This window comes from Peromyscus leucopus, chromosome 1 (genome assembly GCF_004664715.2).
Source record: "Peromyscus leucopus breed LL Stock chromosome 1, UCI_PerLeu_2.1, whole genome shotgun sequence".
In the NCBI taxonomy this organism is placed as follows: domain Eukaryota; kingdom Metazoa; phylum Chordata; class Mammalia; order Rodentia; family Cricetidae; genus Peromyscus; species Peromyscus leucopus.
In genome coordinates, this window is record NC_051063.1 from 64,880,402 (window position 1) to 64,899,886 (window position 19,485).

A 19,485-nucleotide genomic window follows, 5' to 3' on the forward strand; every position below is an offset into this window, starting at 1 on the left:
CAGCATTGACACAACTTGGGTAAAGTATGAGAGGTGGCGCCCACAGATGCCAGCTGGTTCAGGGCCTGGCTCTTCTTCCACTTTGTGTGTGGGCCATTGAGAGATTACCTCTCCCTTTCCCTCCAAATTGATAACACCTTTGACCTCACAAACCCATGGCTCCTGATCACTTCCAGGGCCTACTGATCCCTACCATCTTCCCCTTCCTTGGCCTCTGAGTTTTCCCTGCCAACCAAGCAGGCATCCACAAGCCCCTCCCACCACACGGTGTACACTGTAGGTAGGCACTAAGCAGAGCAGCCTGAGATCGCTGGAGCTGGAGACCGATACAGAGGACAAGAGTGTGGAGACCTCTTCCAGGGACTCGACAACCTTGAAGGAAGCCCCCAAGGAACAAAACCAGAAGGGAGAGGGTCTGAAGGTACGCAGCACTCCCTGTCTGTCTCCTGCTGGCCTCTGCCTGAGGAGCCCACCTTGGCTTGAACTTGGCTCTGTCTGCAGAAGAGGGCGGTGCTGGCCCAGAGGTTCCTGGCACAGACATCAGAGGTACTGCTGCAGTGTCTGCAGGCTGCCCTGAGCATCAACCTTCTGGACATCGCAGCCACTGCCAGCTTGGAGATGGTGGAGTGTATTGGCATCCTGGATCCCACAACCACATGCCAGTTCCTGTCACTGTCGCAGGTACGGACCTCCTCCGCCCATCTCCAAAAGGGCCCTTGTCTGTCACCTTGTCTCTAAGTCCCAGGCGGCCACATTGCTCTCCATTAGATAGGACCAGGGTGGCCCTGTGGCTGAAAGAAGAGACCCTCCCCTCCCACACACCCCCATTCTCTGAGCCTTAGGTCATGCTAGTCCTCAAGTTATGGAAGCCAGCCAAGTACCTGTTCTTGTAGCTCACTGAACACACGCTGTGCTCACCCCATACCCCAAGTCTCCATGGTGGACAGAGGTCCCGCAGAGGGTGACCCACACAGACTCCCAGACGGCCTACTCAAGGCCCGGTCACCCTCTGCCCTTTCACACTGCACATACCACCCTCCTCTGCTCTGTTCCAGAGCTGTTCAACCTCAGAGATGATGCGGAACGTTTTGCTCACCGCCACGACCAATACCAGCAGCTCACAGCTGGCAGCCCTGCTGCAGCTCCACCAGCGACTGAGGCAGCAGGACATGACCTCCACCAGCCTGTTCGCCAGTGTGGAGCAGAGGCTGGCCACCACTTCCAGGGTAATGGGCCAAGGGGCCTTCATACCTGCTCCTGGGGTCCGCAGGCCTCTATGCCCACTCATTAACCACTAAGAGAACAGCTTCCAAGTGACGCATGCCTTAACCCTTTTAGCTGTGTGGGTCTGGAGACCACTCAGCCTCTCTGAGCCCCATGTGCTGTAGGTAACAAAGACAAGAAAGCTAAGAGAATTGTAGTTCCTTCCCCTCACTTGCCCTGGGGAGCCAAGGTGTAGTCAGACTTTTTCATCAGGACCACCAGCTCACAAATAATGACACAGAGACTTATTAGTGATTATGAAAGCTCGGCCGATAGCTTAGGCTTGTTTCTAATTAGCTCTTATAATTTAAATTAACCCATTTCTATTCATCTATGTGTTGCCCCGTGACTCATGGCTTGTTGTCTCATCTCAAGTCATCTCATAGCACCCAAAACTAATCCCGAGGTGAGGCCAGAACCCTACATCCATCCTGTTTGGCTTGAGTCAAATCATGGTGCTAAAGGAAGTGCAAGGAGCAGGAGGAAGGAGGAAAATTTAAGATTCCAAGGTCCTGTGGCCACCAGAGAAGTGGTGTGATTCACAAGTCTATGGTGACTGCCAGAGTCCCTAAGCAGAGCCACTAAAACAATATGTATCAACATAACAGTAAAGAGCAGAAATCAATTCAAAAGAAAGCAAGTGGACTGTAAAAACGGATGGTTCTGTATGTAAATAGCAGTACAGCCGTAGCTACACATCCACTATATTGATAATGACAGTAAATGCATGTTGACTGACACTATGCCAGAGACTAAGAATGAGACTAGATAAAAAAAGGGCCACAGACTCCCGATGCAACTACTTAGAGGAAGCACTTCACACATGAGGACAGAGAGGTTAAAAGTCAAAGGTCAGATGAGCAGACATGGTACACCGTGTCACTAGAGATGGACGGATACCTCATAATGGCACAGGGGGACAGCTTAGCAGGAAGTCACTGTCTGCCCAGTGACACACACACCCTCAACAGACACAAAAGGGGCAGCAGGCCAAACTATCGTTCTTGAAGGGAAATGGTAGGCACTCTCTCCGTCATCCACACAGCAAGTGTGATACAAGCCAGCTCTACACAAACAACCTGGAGGGCCCCGTGCCCGCTGACATCCAGAGGTACCACTCCATGAGTGTCAGCCCAAGTGTGTCAGTGTAACGAAAGCCAAGCAGGTCCTGGACACCAGCAGCCTGTCTCAGCTACTCTCCTATTGCCATGACAAGAGAGAGCACCATGACCAAAGTGACTCATAGAGGAAAGCACTGCATTTGAGGATCACGGCTCCAGAGGGTTAGACTCCACGACCCTCACGGCAGGAGCGTGGTGGCAAGCAGATACGACAGAAGAGTAGCTGGGAGCTCACTGGGAAGGTTGGGTACTGTCAAAACCTCAAAGCCCACACCCAGTGACACGACCTCCTCCAGCAAGGGCACACCTCCTAATCCTACCCACTGGGGCCAAGCATTCATGTACATAAGCCCGTGGGGGCCAATCTTACTCAAAGCACTGCAAGTGGGGACTCACACAACAGAACACCCTGCGGCAAGGAGAGCTTGCTACCGCATGAAGCTGCCCGGCGGGGCCACCCACATTCCTGAGGTGGTCAACAGCCAGGCAGAAAAGCACACCACCAGCAGCAGAAGTCTCTCCACCGCCTCTGTGTGGAGAAGCTAGGGTACCAACTCTGCCTACCTCTTCGCCTGCTGTGTGGGTACAGGCGCTGTGAAAAATCCACCAGGTGCCTCGTGTGGGGTTTACGTGGTTCCCTGTTGCTTAATCTTTGACAAAAGTTTTCTAAGAAATGATTGTAGCTTTGCAAACCCAAAGCTCTATCTTGAAGCCATGAGCATCAGCAGCTCACACAGGAGATCCCAGGACACTCCCCAGGGCCCATGCTGGCTGCCTGCCACGGGCAGTGGAGACCCTGAAGAGTGCAGTGTCGAGGATTACTCAGATTATCCGTGTACAATGCTCACAGGAAGCAGAACTGGGGTTCTGGAGTAAGCAGACCCCTACCTAGGTCAGCAGCCTGAAGACTCGGCACTAAGCAGAAGCCCTCAGCTAGACTTCAAGAAGCAGTAAGAACCTTATTTTTGTTTTGTTTCGTTTTTTCGAGACAGGGCTTCTTGGTGTAGCTCTGGCTGTCCTGAAACTAGCTCTGTAGAGCAGGCTGGCCTCGAACTTGCAAAGATTCCCCTGCCTCTGCATCCCCAGTGCTGGGATTAAAGGTGTACCGCCCAGCAGTAAAGACCTTATTGAAGAGATGCTGTTTAAGGTTTCTGAAAACGGCCTCAGCAAGTGGGCAGAGTTGGGTATTTTAGAAGAGCCTGTGAATGTCTCGTGCCTCTGCTGCCCTCTTGTGGTAGTAATGCATCCCACAGCCTAAACAACCTCAGGGAGAGCAGTGGCCCTGCGTCCTGAGTGATTTCTCCCCCGTCACACACAGGCATGGCAGAGCCTCTGTGTCACAGAGCAGCATTTCAACTTCCTGAATGAGATTCCACCCATGTTCCGGATCCTCTTTCTGCAGCACTCGAGAGACAGGTGAGGTCTCCCCCTCCCATCCTTGTTAATCTCTGCCCTGTTGAGAAGCCCAGCAAGAAGGCATGGGCATAGCCAGCTTACCACTCCTCGCCTCCTATCCTGAGGCAGACTGGGCCATCTAGAAAGCATGCTAGACAGACTCAGCTAGCCCACTGACAGGCATGGGCACTTGTTCAATCCGGAGACGTGGGAAGTCTGGAAAAGGCCAGGAGGAATTTCCATGATGGTGGGGACTATATAGGGATGGAGGCACTCTGTGATCTGCGCCCACACAGGGTCTTTCTGTTAGGTCTGTGTAGGCCTACACTGCTAGCTCTTTTGTAATTTCAAATGTATAGACTGATTCCTGGGCCTCTGCCTGGCAAAGTAAACGAGGAAAGGTACCTATTGGGTGCCAGCTGCAGATAGTCTCAGTAGGCTCCCGAGACCCATGTGCCTTGCTGTTTTACCTCCTCTGAGAATGGGCTTGTGTGACCTTCGCTCTACCTGCAGGTCCTATCTGTATGGCGCTGCCTTTGAGAGACCAAAGTCCATGCCCGCACCCAAGGGGAAAATGATACCAGTGGGCGGTAAGCTTGGGCATAAGCAGGGTTCCTCTCATTGACTCTAGATGGGTTGCGGTGGGTGTAAGAAATCCCACCCACACAGCAGGACCTCTCACTTCCAGATGCGGGGGTGAGGGGAGGCTGAGCCCAGGATAGAAGAGAAAATAGAATTATCACCCATGTTTCTAAGGGATCTAGAGGATCCATGCCTCCCAAGAGCACCCCCTGTCAGTCACCACTGTGCTTTGCCTCTGCCTGAACTTTCTGGGTACCAGCCCTTGTACTGCCCAGAGAGGAATGGGGGACTCCATGTGAAGACCTTCCCATCACATGCTTCACCTCTGAGACATCAAAGTTGAATATGTCCACATCACCACCTGGTCACACACTCCTAGTAACTCTGCTCTGAGCCCTGTAAAGGCCATGGGTGTGTCTCTACAGGTCACTGCAAGGTCATGCGGGTGACTATGAGTCCAACTGCCTTCTCAGACCTGTTAACCAGGGTCCATTGGTTCCGGAAGCAGACCCAGACCCAGGTACACAGCCAAGATATGACCCTGAACCCAAGCACTTGAGGCCTAAGGCTCCAAGCCATGTTGCATACTGCAGTCTATCTCAGGGAAAACCAGAGCTCCAAGGTTGGGTTGGGCCAGGTTCTGGACCCAGATCTCAAGAGGATGAGGTGAAGCCCTGGGAAAGGTGGAGAGCTCTCCTGAGTCCTTGAGTTGAGTCGAGCCCCAGCAAAGGTATCTGGTTACCTCTTCTCTACAGAGCAAAGGGTTAGCTGTCCTGGCCTTTCCCTACCAGCAGGATACTCCATAGTGTCAGCAGAGGACAGGGACAGGGCTGAGATGTCAGAATGGCCTCCAGAAAACCACTGGGCACATTGTGCTGGGAAGAACCAGAGGCATGCCAATGCTCTATGTGGAAGGCTTGGCGCTCAGTTCTTTCCCTGGGAATCTTCTCAATTTGGTGGGAAGTCTTGATTGGGTGGAAATCATGTCTAGACACCCCTGGACAACAGGCTGTGGTTTGGGTTGGGACAGAAATCGGACACCTTGCATGATGAGGAGCGAGACCTGTGCATGCAGAGGCTCAACAGCATCCTGGAGCACTTGGAAGAGTATATGAAGCCCATCACCCCCCTGTTCACCTTCCCAGAAGCCAGGTATCAGCAGGTCATTTCCTCTGAAAGTCCCCAGGGGCAGCCAGCTTCCTGACGCCAGGTGATAGGCAGTTGTCTCTAGCTGAAGCAGAAGGAGCTAGAGACTGTTGTGCATGGGCTACAAGTCCCACAGTAACCAGAGTCTTCCCGGAGTCTGCAGGAAAGGTCGGCTGGGTGTAGCTGAAGTCCAGCTCCAAGCCCAGATCTGGACAGCATAAGTACCGATGTGAGCTGGGTAGCCAGTTGTGATGGGTAGAAAGCCAGAGCTGGTTTCTGTGATCTCCCTCCACGTGGAAATTGGTCTCTGAGTGTCCTGTTCCTACTAAAGACAAACATAAGAGCCTGGCTATTTTGTGTGTTTTGTAGTCAGGAATCCAGCTGCTGCAGCTGCTGCTGCTGTCCCTGCCCCAGTGACTCCCCCCCGTCCCCCCCCGTCTGAGTGTGGTGTGGGAGAACTAGCAAGTCCCCAGGACTCAGCCTCTGGCATTCGTTTTGGAAGAAAAGAAGGGCAGATGGAAGGTGAAGGTGGCATTCTTCTCCAGCAGCATGAGGTCATCCCGAGGGCCCTATCTGTTGACACTCTGTGAAATTCCCCTGGTATAGAGATGGCCCCCAATGACTGCTGGGTGTGGTAACACGTCTTTAACCCCAGCACTCAGGAGTCAGAGGCAGGAGGATCTCTGTGAGTTTGAGGCCAGCCTGATTTACATAGAGAGTTGTGGGCCAGCGAGAGCTACATCGTGAGACCATGTCTTTAAAAAACAAAACCAAGCGGCGATCATTGGCCGAGGGACAGGCTGAGTGGTGCTTCTCATCGTCTTCGAGTGTCTTCCTATGCTTCCTCAAGTCTGAAAACATTCACTCTGGATTTCAGAACACAGATGCCAGTGGCTGTGGCTGATCCAGGGAAACACAAAGGGAAAGAGAAGGAAAGGAAGCCGTCTCTCCCTCTAGGTGAGTGGCAGGAACGGACCCGCAGGGCACTGCTGGTACCTCGGGAGCTTGCGCGAGGACTCACCCTCCCACCAGGAAACACCTGGGTCAGGACTCGCGGGTCCCATCTCCAAACAAGTCCCACACCTGAGTGCTGCACAGGATCCCTTGAGGTCCCCAGGACACAATCACGCCAGGCTAGATGAAAGAAAGGCCCTCGATCTCAACCTTCCTGGTGCTGTGACCTCATGTTGTGGAGACCCCCACCATAAAATTACTTCCATTGCTACTTCATCACTATAATTTTGCTACTGTTACGAATTATGAAGTAAATATCTGTGTTTTCCGATGGTCTTAGGCAACCCCTGTGAAAGGGTCGTTTGGTGCCCAAAGGGCTTGCGAGTCACAGGTTGAGATCACCTGCCTGGAAGGTTCTAGGCACTGAGATTGACAGCTCACCGAAAGGCGTGATCAAACAGCAGAGCCATCCTGCCCTTTCTGGGCCAAGTGTCAATTCTTGACACACACAGTGCCCACAAGCAAGAGCAGTGGTGCTGTACCCAGCTCTCGCTGCCCTGGCCAGGTGGGAGGGGGCGGCCCTGGTGACAGTCTGCTGATGTTTCTAGGCAAGATGGGCAATTGTCGCCCTGCCTTAGGGAGCTCACCAGAGGGAGCCACAGGAAGGGACTCCGTTGCATCCACGTGGTACCCGTGTGTGGTCTCCGCTAGTGGCATTGTCCATGGGTACTTTTAGCACCAGCCTGCAGCTTTTATTCCCATTGGCATGGGTGGGAGGATGCTCTTGATGCATGACTCCTGGCAGGAAGGTCAGGTGGGTGCCCTTTTGGCTACTTCTTTGATTTTGCTACCCTCTCCTTTAAAATGCAATTTCCTGTCTTTAAGTGTTGTCCGCTTTTCTGTCCCCATACGGAATTATTGACAGATGGCCAAGGGGATGGCTGCTTCCCCTGCGTGCCCCCCCCCCTCCGAAACCCCACAAACCTTCTCCCAAGTCAAGCTGGCCATATTGCCATGATCCAGACATAACCAGCACCGTAAGACCTGCAAATTGCAGATGGGTCAAGCCTAAACTGCGGGGAGAGGAGGCTGTTCAGAATTACTGCAGAGACTAGGGAAGTGAGTGCAGGTCTGACACTCTGTGGGCAGGCTGCTCACCACCCCCCCACCTCCGTCCCCCCGAGAGAGACCTCTCTCCTGAGCTGAGTCCCCGCCCTGTGTTAAACTCCCAGGGTTAAAAATAAAAAAGAAGAGTCACTGCTAGGTTTCAGGCAGGCCTGTTCCGGTTTTGAAAATTAAGAAAATACAGTCGCAGTGTCTGTGGCCTCGTCTCTGGGTACCAACCAGCATAACTACAGGCAGAATGGCAGTACCTCATCAGTCAGTGGCCCACATCTATGGGCAGAGAGAGGCTACCAGTCGGGGCGTGAGAGCGAGCCTTCCTCCCAGGGCTCTCTGAAGGACCCACTGGTTTGGGGAGGGGAGTTTTCATTTTCATCAGCCTGGATAGTACACAGCCTGCCTTGGGAGTCAGGGGTCTTGAGATGTAGCATCCTGTAAGGTGTATCAGTAAGTACAGGTCCAGGTCTCTGTCCAGGTCCACGTCATGAGTGTGATCTCACCATCAAAACCAGTGGCTTCCTCGGGGACTCTACCACGTCACCAGTGTAGCGATGTCTCTGCAAGCTGAGCGGGGGCCTCACTTTCTCCTCCTATCTCCATGCCAGGGACAGCTGCCCCAGGCCAGTCACCTAGCCACAGACTCAGGGCTTGGAGTGATGGATGAAGCCCAGGCTCCAGGGTTTGTCCTGTCCCCAGAGCTGGTCTCTCCTCGTGTCTGAGCCGCTGCTATTCCCATTCCACAGCGCAGCCTGACCCTGAGTACATGATCCTGATCGCAGACAGGCTGCTACTAGAGCTGCCCCTGGAGGGGCTCGCCGCGTTCGACCAGGTCACCTCCCTGTCAAGAGAGTTTTCCCTCCAGATGCTGTGGAATCGTCTCCATAAGGAGGAGCTGGGTGAGTAGTGCCTTAGCCACAGTAATGCTCAATTTTAAAATAGGAATTTTTAGGCCGAGCAGCCGTGGCGCACGCCTTTAATCCCAGCACTCGGGAGGCAGAGCCAGGAGGATCTCTGTGTGTGAGTTCGAGGCCAGCCTGGTCTACAGAGTGAGATCCAGGACAGGCACTAAAATGACACAGAGAAACCCTGTCTCGAAAAACCAAAATAAATAAATAAAATGGGAATTTAAATTACGTTTCAGAGAAAACATTGTTAACTCCTGTCAAAGGGTGAGGAGCAAGGCACTAGGGATGCGGCCCAGTGTGCAGTGCTTGGCTAGCATGTACCCTTGTTCCATGGCCCTGAGTTCCATAACCAGCACTGAAAACAGCTACCAACTGTTTTAACATTTTCCTTGGCCCTTATTCATTCATAACCATTTCCAGAATAGATACTTGAATCTGTGTTTCATGAGTGTTGACACCATAGCAAAGAAGAACCCTGCTGATTGAAAAACCTGGCAGCCAGAATCATTTGGCTAGATGTTGAGGGGCAGGGAGGGAAGGCAGACCCTCAGTCAGGCCTGGGCAAGACAGAAAACAAGGATTTGGGGACCATCGCCTGTGACATTGCAAGATACTCCAGTCTGTGAAAGTCCTCCAAACTGTTCTTAGGGCACACTGCCACTTTGTAGTACATGTTGAGCATCCACACACCATGTGAAGTTGAAAATACAGCTCAATGACAGAGCGTTCACCCAGCCTGAACAAGGCCCTTGGTTATAAACCCAGGACTGCAAAAAGAGAAAAGCATTCAGTGATCGATAAACACCAAATTAAGTTAAAAATCAATTAGACTTCTGCTGCTACTCCAGATAAAATAATACGAGCCACATTCTTCCATCCAAGATGACAAGAAACCGGAAAAGAGGAAGCAAGGTACCAGTCAACCCAGGACACGCCCCCCCCCCCAAGAGAGGGGAGATACATGGTGTCTTAGTTAAGGTTTCTATTGCTGTGAAGAGACACCATGACTATGGCAACTCTTATAAAGGAAAAAAAAAAAAACATTTAACGGGGGTGACTTACATTTCCAGAGGTTTAATCCATTATCATTATGGTACAAAATGGTAATGTGCAGGCAGACATGGTGCTGGAGAAGAAGCTTAGATACCTACATCTTAACCAGTAGGCAACAGGAAGTGGTCTGAGACATTGGGTGGTATCTTGAGCATGTATGAGACCTCAAAGCCCCCCTCCACAGTGACACACTTCCTCCAACAAGACCACACCTACTCCACAGGGCCACACCTCCTAATAGTGCCACTCCCTTTGGGGGCCATTTTCTTCCAAACCACCACACATGACCCAGGCGCTTCTTAGAATCTTGTGACTCAAACACGGGCAAGAACAGCCCAGGAGGCTCCTGGACTCAAGACATGGAGCTTAGAGCCTGGAGGGAAAGCTGAGAAACTTGGGGACAACATAGCAAGAAGTAACAACTGCTTAAAAAGGCCTACAGAGGACCCCATGGAGGCCAGCAGAAGCGAGGCCGGCAATGGTGAACCCAGAGACCAGGGAAAGAAACAAGCAGCCGTGGAGCAAGGGGGTGATAACTGTTTTTAATTTAAAAAATCTATTTAAAATATTTTTTAGCAAACACGTAAGTGAAAAAAATATAATAACAATGCATGTGGGATTTTATAACATGTATGGCAAGACCAGAGCAAGAGCTGGGGGGCAGGGATGATGCGGGCTGTGCAAGGGCCCTGTGCCATAGCTGATGCAGGGTAGTGTTACTTAAAGGGAGCTTGTGATAAAATGTGAAGTAAGCCCTCAAGCAAGCACTAAGAACAACCCAAGCCCCAGAGTTTACTCTAGATGGGCGTTGGTGGAGGGTGGGGAGATGAAGCTGACTGGGGGAGGCATACACCGAAACTCCACACCCATCTACAGCTAGGAGCATGGCTGCCGTTGAACAGGTTGGTGTGGGTGGGTGAGCACTAGAGGCCTCCACGGATCAACGGATGAGCAATTTTGGGCTGATGGCTATATGCAGTGGGTGTCCCTCAGAGGAAATGGCATCAGCCGGGTGAAGGAACACCTGTTCTCCCATGTTTGTGGCAGCCCCATTCACAGCAGCCCAAGTGCCCATCACTGGGTGGATGGTTACAGAGGATGGACCATATCTACACAAGAGAGCACTATTCAGCCACGGAAAAGAAGGAGGTCTTGCTTTAAGCCAACATGAAGGAGCCTGGAGGACATTGTGCCAGGCACAGGCAACAAGCTGAACACTGTGTCACTCACTCCGGGGAGCTTATAAGGTTCAACTCCAAAGCAGAGAGAAAAGGGTAGGCAGGGGCTGGCAGCAGGGGGAGCTGCTGGCCAAGGGCACAGAACCCCAGTGGGAGGAAAAAGTTTGAGAGCTCGGTTGAGTGACGTGGTGATGGTGGCCAGCACAAGGCCTTGTTTTTCTTTTTTCTTTTTGAAAGTGGTGAAGAGTGGAGTTTAGGTGGTTGTGCCAACCAGCAGCAATGGGAGCGTGTGGTGACTGTTTGGCAGGCTCGGCTTCACTAGGTCCACAGCGTGTGCATGCTTCAGAGGAGCCTACCAGGTGCCAAGTGTGTTTGCTAATTCAAGTAAAAGATGAACGATTCAATTAAATGTTTTAAATAAGTACTTACATTAAAAGGTCCACGATTCCAAATAGTAGGGAAGATGTAGAGGAGCATGCTTGCCCACCATTGACAGGAATGCTGCTGTTGGTGGATATGGCACACAGGAGAACCACCCTGGGAAAGGGTCAGGGGCGGGGGTCATAAAGAGTTACACACTGGCCCACAGGTGACCCATGCCCCCTCTCCTAGGTCTTTATACGAGAGATGAGAAGGCATGCTTAGACATAAAGACATTTAGGTTGTACAATTCCCTGTGACAGCCCAAACCTGGAAGCCCCTGAACGAAAACACTCAGTGTTGTGTCCTTGCAGTTTTAAGGATTTCATTTGGCTGGGACCGGTGAGGGAATGATGATATGACCACACACACACAGAGAGAGAGGGGGGGAGGGGGGAGAGAAGCTGAGATTGGGTGAGCTGGCCTCCCTGATGGAGAAGCCACAGGAGCATAAAGGAGGCAAACTTATTATATAGAGTTAAACAAATTAGCTAATCTCGGTAGGAGGAGGAGTAGAGGAGCAGTCCTCAGACTGTGAATTCCTGGTGGGGAGAAAGCCATGGTGGACATTTTCTTAACACACTACCAACATCCACAATGGGACCAGAGGAAGGATTAGTCATTTCCTTCTGAGCCTTACCTTGGGTTATGGGGCATTTGCTATTTTCCCATGGCCATGCCCATGTCAACAGCACACATTCGTTAAGGTCTTCCTCTGCTCCCCACAACTGGGCAGCCACTTGACGGTCATTTGAACACCCACTTGGATGGATGGCACATGGGAACATATCATCAGTGAGGAGATTGTGCTCAGGGAAAGACTCAAAAGAGGGCACACAGCAGATACCTTCATTTCTGGAAAATTCTGGAAAGTGACAATTGGTTTCCACTCAGAAAGCAAATAAGTTAGCTACTTGGTAAGAATAAAGGCCCCAGGAAATACAAGACTGAGATGTATCTGAGGGCCTGTGCGAAGGCCAGGTCTGACTCTGATAGAAGATCCATCAGCTCCAAGTACCCTCTTAGTATGTCCCTGAGAAGCATCCTTGGCAAAATGAGGGTGGCAGAGAGCCACGTCTATGCCTCAACCCCACTCCCTATGGAAGTCCCACCCTGGAAGGCAGAGGAAAGAGTGGCAGGAACAGGGTGGAAGAGGGAGAAGATGGTCACAGCGGGGTACGGAGCCAGCCACACGAAGCCTCCAGAAAAGACCTGCTCACTGGGGAGAGCTAACACAGAAAAGACACGGGCTATCAGTCTGTATGCAGAGACCCTGGGACCATCAGGGGCCCAAACACTACAGGCATTCTGCTGGGTGCCTCGAAGCCTGGGGGACTGGTCACTCCTGGAGATTTTCTTGGGCCTATGAAGCTTTGTGTGTCGACATGGCAAAAATTAAAACCCCATTGTTCTCACCACTAGCAGGTTCACAAAACTCAAAATTGACCCTTCACGGTGCTGTGTGCCCCGCCCATGCGTCACACCTGGCACACTTGTCACAACTGTCATTGTCCCCCACAGAAGGCAGTATGAAGAAAGAGGTCAAAAGCAAGGATATCAAGAAGAAAGGCCCAGGAAAGAAAGGCCCGAAGGTAGGTGGGTGGAGCCCAGGGGCCCCTTGCTCCCTCGGCTTGAGCTCGGGAAGGCTCACCAGGTCTGCCCAGGCCCAGCTGGTGGCCCCAGGTGTTGACACCTCTGTCTGTGTTGCAGAGCACCGTGATCAGGGTCGTCCCACCCGAATGCATCCTCATCGACTCGGACACTATCAAGTGTATCCTTTGAGGGGTGGGCGCTCACGGCCCCCAGGACTCTGCTTTGGTTCTTGTTTGCCCTTGACTCAGACCCAGTTGTCGTGGACCCTTACGAGGAGGCCGAGAGCAAAGGTGAGAACATCACATGGGCTCTTGGCAGATAGGCCAAGGCCACCCAGACCTTGTGCCAGCTGCTCTCATGGGTATGTGGAAATTGCCTCAAGTAGCCTTGGAGTCTTGGGTCTGAACACAAGCTGACCACCTTGCCGTTCTCAATACTTTGGGGCTGCCTCCCTCCTCCTCCTCCTCCTCCTCCTCCTCCTCCTCCTCCTCCTCCTCCTCCTCTTCCCTCCCCCTGCATTCTCTTCCTAATGCTTATCCTCCTCGGCCAATTCCTCCACCTAAAGAGGAAAGGAAAGACACTAGCGTTCCCACCTGTGCTTAAACCTCACTCCTCCCCAGCCTCTGTCCCATCCCAGTGTCACAGGGTCCCACCCCTCACGCTCCCACGAGGAAGCCGCAGCCCGTCCCTTCTCGATTCTTCCTGCAGAGACGTTGACTCCTGTCTCCATAACCCAGGAGATCTTGGATAAGTTCCGAGACTCATACACTGCGCGTTGGATGGGGCATCTGGGAAGCTACCACTTTCCAAGGTTGGGACCTGGGTCTCCAAATGCTGGCTAAAGAGGCTGGTGCCCTCGTGTGGCACCTCCCCTGCTGGGTGGATCTGTATGTCCTGTAGAGCCCCCAGGCACAGCACTAGGCAAGGGAAGCTGTTATAACCCCAGGGTCACTCGACCACACATGATCTACCCCAGGTGACCTCAGGTACCCTTCAGGCCAGACCACCCAAAGAAGGTATGCTACTAGTATAGTTCCATGTCACTGGCCCCCCACGGGCAGGCATTCTGTCATGCCTGTCCCTGAATGTGTATACCCCTGGGGCAGCGGGAGCCAGGCTAGTTGGCATAGGGGTACAGGAGAAGGCCTGTGCAGGGCTGGGGTGGAGCACAGACAGCAGAGCTGGTGGAGGTAGGACATGGAGGGTGACGAACGCCCTACCTAGATCCGTTCTCCCATATTAGAGGTACTATATGCTTCCCAGGGCCAGCCCTACTGGCTTGAGATGTGTGCTTGTCCCTAGAATACCACTCTGTGTGGAGAAGTCCATCTGAGGCCAGCTATACACTAGAAAAACAAAAATAATTTGGGCCCCACGGCATGATAAAGGGTCTTGTGTGGGTGGCGGAGGGCATTCCCGGCTGGACAAACAGATCTGGAGGAGGGGGTCGCAGATGCACGTGCCTAGCCCGGGTGTGTGATCCCACCCACCGACGTTTTCACCCCGTGCAGCCAGACTGACTGGGAGCAGATACTGGACAGCTGCAGAGGCTTTTTCTTCTATGGGATGGAGGGCTTCCTGTCCCACCTGGTAGTGGAAAGACTGGTAGCCATGGATCTACAAGGTAAGGCCCCTCCCCTGTCAACAGCCTCAGCCAGGGCCTGCAGACACACGTGAAGCCACAGGGAGAAGAGCTTGGCTGCTGTTGCTTGATCCAGAGTCCGAGGCTTGTGATGCTTCAGGAAGGCATAGAACCCTGCCCTAGTCTGTCCTCTACCTACCTGAAAACTGTCTCTTTCCAACAATGGTGTGGCAGCCACAGGGCCACTAACCCTCTTGCTTGCCCTCAGCACCTCCTTACATGCAGAGGGCCCCTGTCCAGATCTCCAGACCCCCACAAACGAGAGCCAGCTGTCGAGTGTCACCTCCTATGGCTGGGCTGAGAGATCCCAGAACCCTTCCAGTCTGAACATGGGTGTTTTGGGAGCCTTGTTCTCTCTGTGTGTCTGTTAACAACAGGCCCAGGAGGCCAGTGAGCCTGGGAAGTGCTGTACCCAGACATCCAGGGACTGAAGGGGTCCAGAGGCCAGGTAGAGGACGCAGTACCAGGACTGTGCCGAGTACAGCATGCTTCCAGGCTCCTTGCCGGGAGGTTCATGCTAACACGGCCCTGACAACACACACAGCACTGCTGGACTGCAGCTCGATGCTCAGACATAGATAGGGAGGATGTGTGGCAATGAGCCGGTCTTTGTGGTCCACAGCTGTCTCAGCAACATGTCCATAGACCCTTCTGGTGCATCCACATTCCTTCCAGATGCTCCAGGGTCTTTTTCCCTCTCATAGGAGGCCGCTTTTGTTGGGCTGCTCAGGGCCAGCCATCATGAACAGCCAATGGGTAAGCCTTTTCAGGACCTCAGAGATGGCCCTACCTCCTTCATGAGGCATATGGCCCCTTCCAGGGTTATATAGCAACTGCCTGGATGCTCCTTCCACACCAGGGCACCCGTGTCCACCATGGCCACATGCAGACCAGGTCTACTTCCAACTCTTGGTAGCCTTACATGAGTGGAGTGAGCAGAACTTGCATCATCAGAAACACCCAGAGAACGTTCCTTGTCCCAGTGATGGAAAAAGTCCTCTTAGAAGAACTAATTCTCAGTGGCATGTCACATAAAGTAGGAGACACATGAGTCATGTGCAAAAGTGGCCATCCTTCCTGGTGTCCACTGTCCCCAGGAGGCCATGTCCCCTCACAGATGGACATTTTCCCTGTGGGAACAGTTGTCAAAGCCCATCTCAGGTCTCAGGGACAAGAACAACCTTCACCTCTGGTCCATGTCAGTCCTGTAGATAGTCATACCAAGGCCACACTCTGCCATCTGTTGCAAAGAGCATGCCTGTCTAGGGTGGCCCACTCACACCCAAGTACTCATGACCATCTCACATGCCAGAAATCCTCACACACTAAGGGGTAGTAAGCTTGGTCAGCACCTGGAGCCCTCTAATAGTGCACATGGTACCTTTGCCAGGCCCTCTTTGGGGCCAGCTTCTCATACCACACCACACCCCAGGTTAGCACCAAAGTTCTCTGTGTCTCTGTCTCTGTCTCTCTCTTCCCACACCAGTACGGAACGTCAGAAGCTTCCATAAGTGATGAGGGAGCAGAGCCACCCATGCTAGGAAGGATTAGAGGTGGCCCTGAGTAGGCTTATTCCCCATTTCCAGTGTATACACTGGGTACCTGAAAAGAACCTGTTGAAAGTCCAAGCCTCAGGCTGATTAGTCAGAGCGCAGCTCCCATGGGGATCTGGTAATGGTGTGGATGACCACTGAGGAGCCTCACTGTGTCCTGCAGAATGCCAGATGATGGTCCTGCTGGACTTGACAAGATCCCCTGAGAGCAGGAAGCGGAAGGTAGAGTCCACAGAGAACAAGAGGTACCTAGTGTCCTTGTGTCATCAGTGGGGGGTGGGGAAGGGGGTGTAATGAGGAAGTGCTGGTACGGCTCACCCCGGATGGGCTACCACAGCTGGCTGGCCAGCACCTTCCACCTCGTGGTACCAACTCCCACTACTGGCAGGCTCCTTGCTAGGGCTGGGAGCTGCCACCAGATGGATTTGACAATACTCAGAAATGCTATTTTCTGTTAAATGACATGTAACTCTTGTGGGTGAGATTCAGAACTATAAAAGCCCTGGTCCACACATGCGTTCTGACAGCTGGTGTAGGGAAGGACAGAGGGAGGGCCACCAGCCCCTTGGTGCCAGTCCATGTGTCCCCACAGTGCATCACAGCGGTCCTTGGAGAAGCCCATCAAGACTGCCATCCTTCTCAGCCTGGTGGGGGTTGAGAGCATCGTGGCTAACCAGTGGCCCACGCTGCTGCAGGACAACGCGCTGAGGGCCACCATCCTGTGGGAGAGTGAGTGGGCACACTGGCTATCCCAAAGTCTCCTTGGGCTTTTGCAAGAAACCTGCCACGGATGTCCACAGCCCACCTGAAGGGACTTTTCCCCCCCCTTAGACCTGTTAGCATTTGGCAAGCCACTTGGGAAAACTGTTCGTCTCATTCAGAGGATAGGCAACGATACAGTTAATCCAGGTAAGGTAGAGATTGCCCAACCATTTGCTTGTCTGTGTAAGTCACCCTAGGTTACATTGCACCCCGTTGCCCTCAGGGACAAGATGTTCCCCACTTCAAGAGAGAAAAGAGGGAGGGGGCAGGGGGAGGGAGAGTGCCTGAGTCAATACACATTGCCCTCGTGGAGAAGCCAACCTAGTCTGCTCGGCCTCTGGGTGAGCTGGAGCTGAACAGGAGCACGGAGGAGCCCAGCCTCTAGCCGACCATATAGAGAAAGAGAGACGGGGCGGGGGAGGGGGCGGATGGGAGAGTAAGCAAAAGAGCTCAGCTGTACTCTCTATGAAAAGATGGGGAGATCTGGGTGGTCCCTGCACTTTCCCTCTGCTCAGAGAGAGGACTTTGGGGAGTCGACCACCTAGACTACCCAGTCCGTGGGGCCCATGCAGCCACCTGGTCTTCCTAAGCCAAGCCAAGAAAACACCCAGGAAGAGGAACTCCCGGACTGGGGGTGTGGCTTGCTAGAGCCAGGAGGATCACCCTACTTGCATCTCCTGACCCAGGAAAACTCTAACCTAGGGAGTAAAGCTTCAGGGAGGGCTGCAGGATGTTGCTGTTCTAGATGAGACAAACTCCACCCACCCATCCTTCAAACAAACCTTGTGCCAAGATGTGCCAGCTGCAGTGAAAGAATCTGCAGATAAATTTCACACGTGGATACTAGAGTAAAAAAAAAAGAAGAACAGATAAAACTCTAGCTAATTGCATTTAGCAATACACTAAAGTGAAAATGTACCATAACTCACGAAGATTTATCCCGTGAGAGTGTAAAATTGAGAAATCTGAAATACATTCAATACAACTCAGCAGGAGATTAACTTTTGAAAAATCTTGCACTCCCCAGTGCCTGGGATGTAGTTGCCAGGGAAAAGAGGGGAGTTGGATGTGTAAATGTATTTGAGTGGGTGAATGAATAAGGAGTGAATAAGTGGGCAAGCAAATGAACAAATGAATGAGGAGTGAATGTGTGAACTTGTGCGTGTATTAGTGAGTACACTAGTAAGTTGAGAGGTGAATTAAGTCAGTGAATAAGTGAGTGAATAAATGAGTGAGTGAGTGAGGAATGAATGAATGAAGTTGTCAGTTAGTGATTGAAAGAATGAATTTGTGAGAATAAGTGAGAACAAGTAAATCCTGAGCAGTCAAGTAAAGTTAGAGAGAGCAGAGAGGCAGACAAGGGTGGTGAAATCTGCCACTTCTTCCTAACAAACCAGAAACAGGACTGGGCATGACTCTGCCCACTTTGCGCTACAGAGTGGCCAGCATGTCGCTTTGCCGTAAATGAGGAAAGGGCAGACTGTTCAGGCCTCATGACCACCACTGTCAGCGTTGGTCCCCTCCTTCCTGTCATCACAGAGGGCCCAACCTGAAGCATGTAGCATGTGTTTGGAAGGAAGGGACCAACTGATGCTTATACCTGTGAGTCGTCCTGTCTAGGGTAGGGGTGCCTCGAGGCATCACGGAGGAAGCTATGAGGCCAGTCTCCAGGTTTAAGGTGTTCCAGAGTTCCAGGGGAGATGGACAGGGAGCTTGGGGTCAGGCCCGATCACATTCTGGTGCTGTCATTAACAACCCATAGCCAGACCGCCATAGCTTAAAAACTCGGCAGCATTGAGGAGCAGGAGGTAGCCGGGCTTTTGTGGTCAGGCTGCAGGGAGAACTCATGGCCCCCTGCAGCCAGAAGCACCAACCTGCTCCCTGATGCTCCCCTCTCCATGGTATCATGCCCTTGGTGAGAGGCTGGGTATCCTGGCAGGACTCAGGCTGCTGCCCGAGAACTCTGGGGCAGCTTATGTCTTATGCTCCACAGATGAGCCTCCCCACACCTCCAAGGAAGAGCTCTTCTCTGAGCTGCAGCCTCAGCTCCTGGAGTCACACCCCACTGCTCTGGGCTTGGTTCTGTACGGACTGCCTCACCAAGCCATGGTGTGAGCTAAACCCTGGAGTCTGGAGCCACTACCCCGAGCTCTACCCCTCTGAGGCTCCTCTCCACTCAGGGCTCTTTCCCCACTTTCTGGAGCTCGCCCCAGCCTTGACACAGCCTGGTGTCTGTCCTTCTGTCCCCCATACACAGTCCTGAGAAGACGGCTGTTGCCGGGTATACCACCTAAGCTCTTGTCTGTTAGCCCCCAGGTTTGATCTCGGTTTCAGTGTTTTAGTAAACAACTAATGTTTGCAAACAACTAAGTGTGTGGCGTGTTTCTGGAAGTCCAGGACAGGAGCTGGGGCATCTGGCTATGATCATCAGCACATTCCGGCACCATCAAGGCTTACAGGAGACGGTATCCTTGTGTGAACTGAGACCCACCATACCCACCCCACAGCTCTGGAGATGTGTGTGGTCCTCTGCCCCCTACTCTCCTGGCTGCTGTGGCAGGGCTCTTGGGAAAATACCCATCTTATATATGATCCTTCTGCAGTTCCAAACAGGCTTTTCCTGACATGGTACTCAAGGGTGGTCCATGGAGAGCCCTTTTAGCCATGGACTGCAAAGCCCAGCTGTGGATCTTCTTTGCCCACTCTGGCTCTCTGGCTAGGAAAGGAGGGAAGCAAAGAGCAGTCCACAGGGCAGGAGCTTGAAGTCCCAGTGTGATCCATTAGCTTCCCTGACTG

General features: G+C 52.5%; 1 protein-coding gene across 1 annotated transcript in view; it reads left to right on the top strand.

The window, feature by feature from the left end:
- Positions 1-19,055, top strand: part of Cfap46 (cilia and flagella associated protein 46) — a 92,229-nt gene extending 73,174 nt beyond the window's left edge. The window contains exons 42-59 of the mRNA XM_028869509.2: positions 281-421; positions 502-681; positions 1,056-1,226; positions 3,703-3,800; positions 4,293-4,369; positions 4,787-4,881; positions 5,392-5,513; positions 6,385-6,464; positions 8,327-8,479; positions 12,661-12,731; positions 12,850-12,910; positions 12,987-13,022; positions 13,441-13,543; positions 14,244-14,356; positions 16,091-16,172; positions 16,520-16,656; positions 16,759-16,836; positions 18,683-19,055. Coding sequence (XP_028725342.1) covers positions 281-421; positions 502-681; positions 1,056-1,226; positions 3,703-3,800; positions 4,293-4,369; positions 4,787-4,881; positions 5,392-5,513; positions 6,385-6,464; positions 8,327-8,479; positions 12,661-12,731; positions 12,850-12,910; positions 12,987-13,022; positions 13,441-13,543; positions 14,244-14,356; positions 16,091-16,172; positions 16,520-16,656; positions 16,759-16,836; positions 18,683-18,804 — 1,920 coding nt within the window. The 3' untranslated portion in view covers positions 18,805-19,055. The remainder of the gene's footprint in view (positions 1-280; positions 422-501; positions 682-1,055; positions 1,227-3,702; positions 3,801-4,292; positions 4,370-4,786; positions 4,882-5,391; positions 5,514-6,384; positions 6,465-8,326; positions 8,480-12,660; positions 12,732-12,849; positions 12,911-12,986; positions 13,023-13,440; positions 13,544-14,243; positions 14,357-16,090; positions 16,173-16,519; positions 16,657-16,758; positions 16,837-18,682) is intronic.
- Positions 19,056-19,485: the final 430 nt, after the last annotated feature.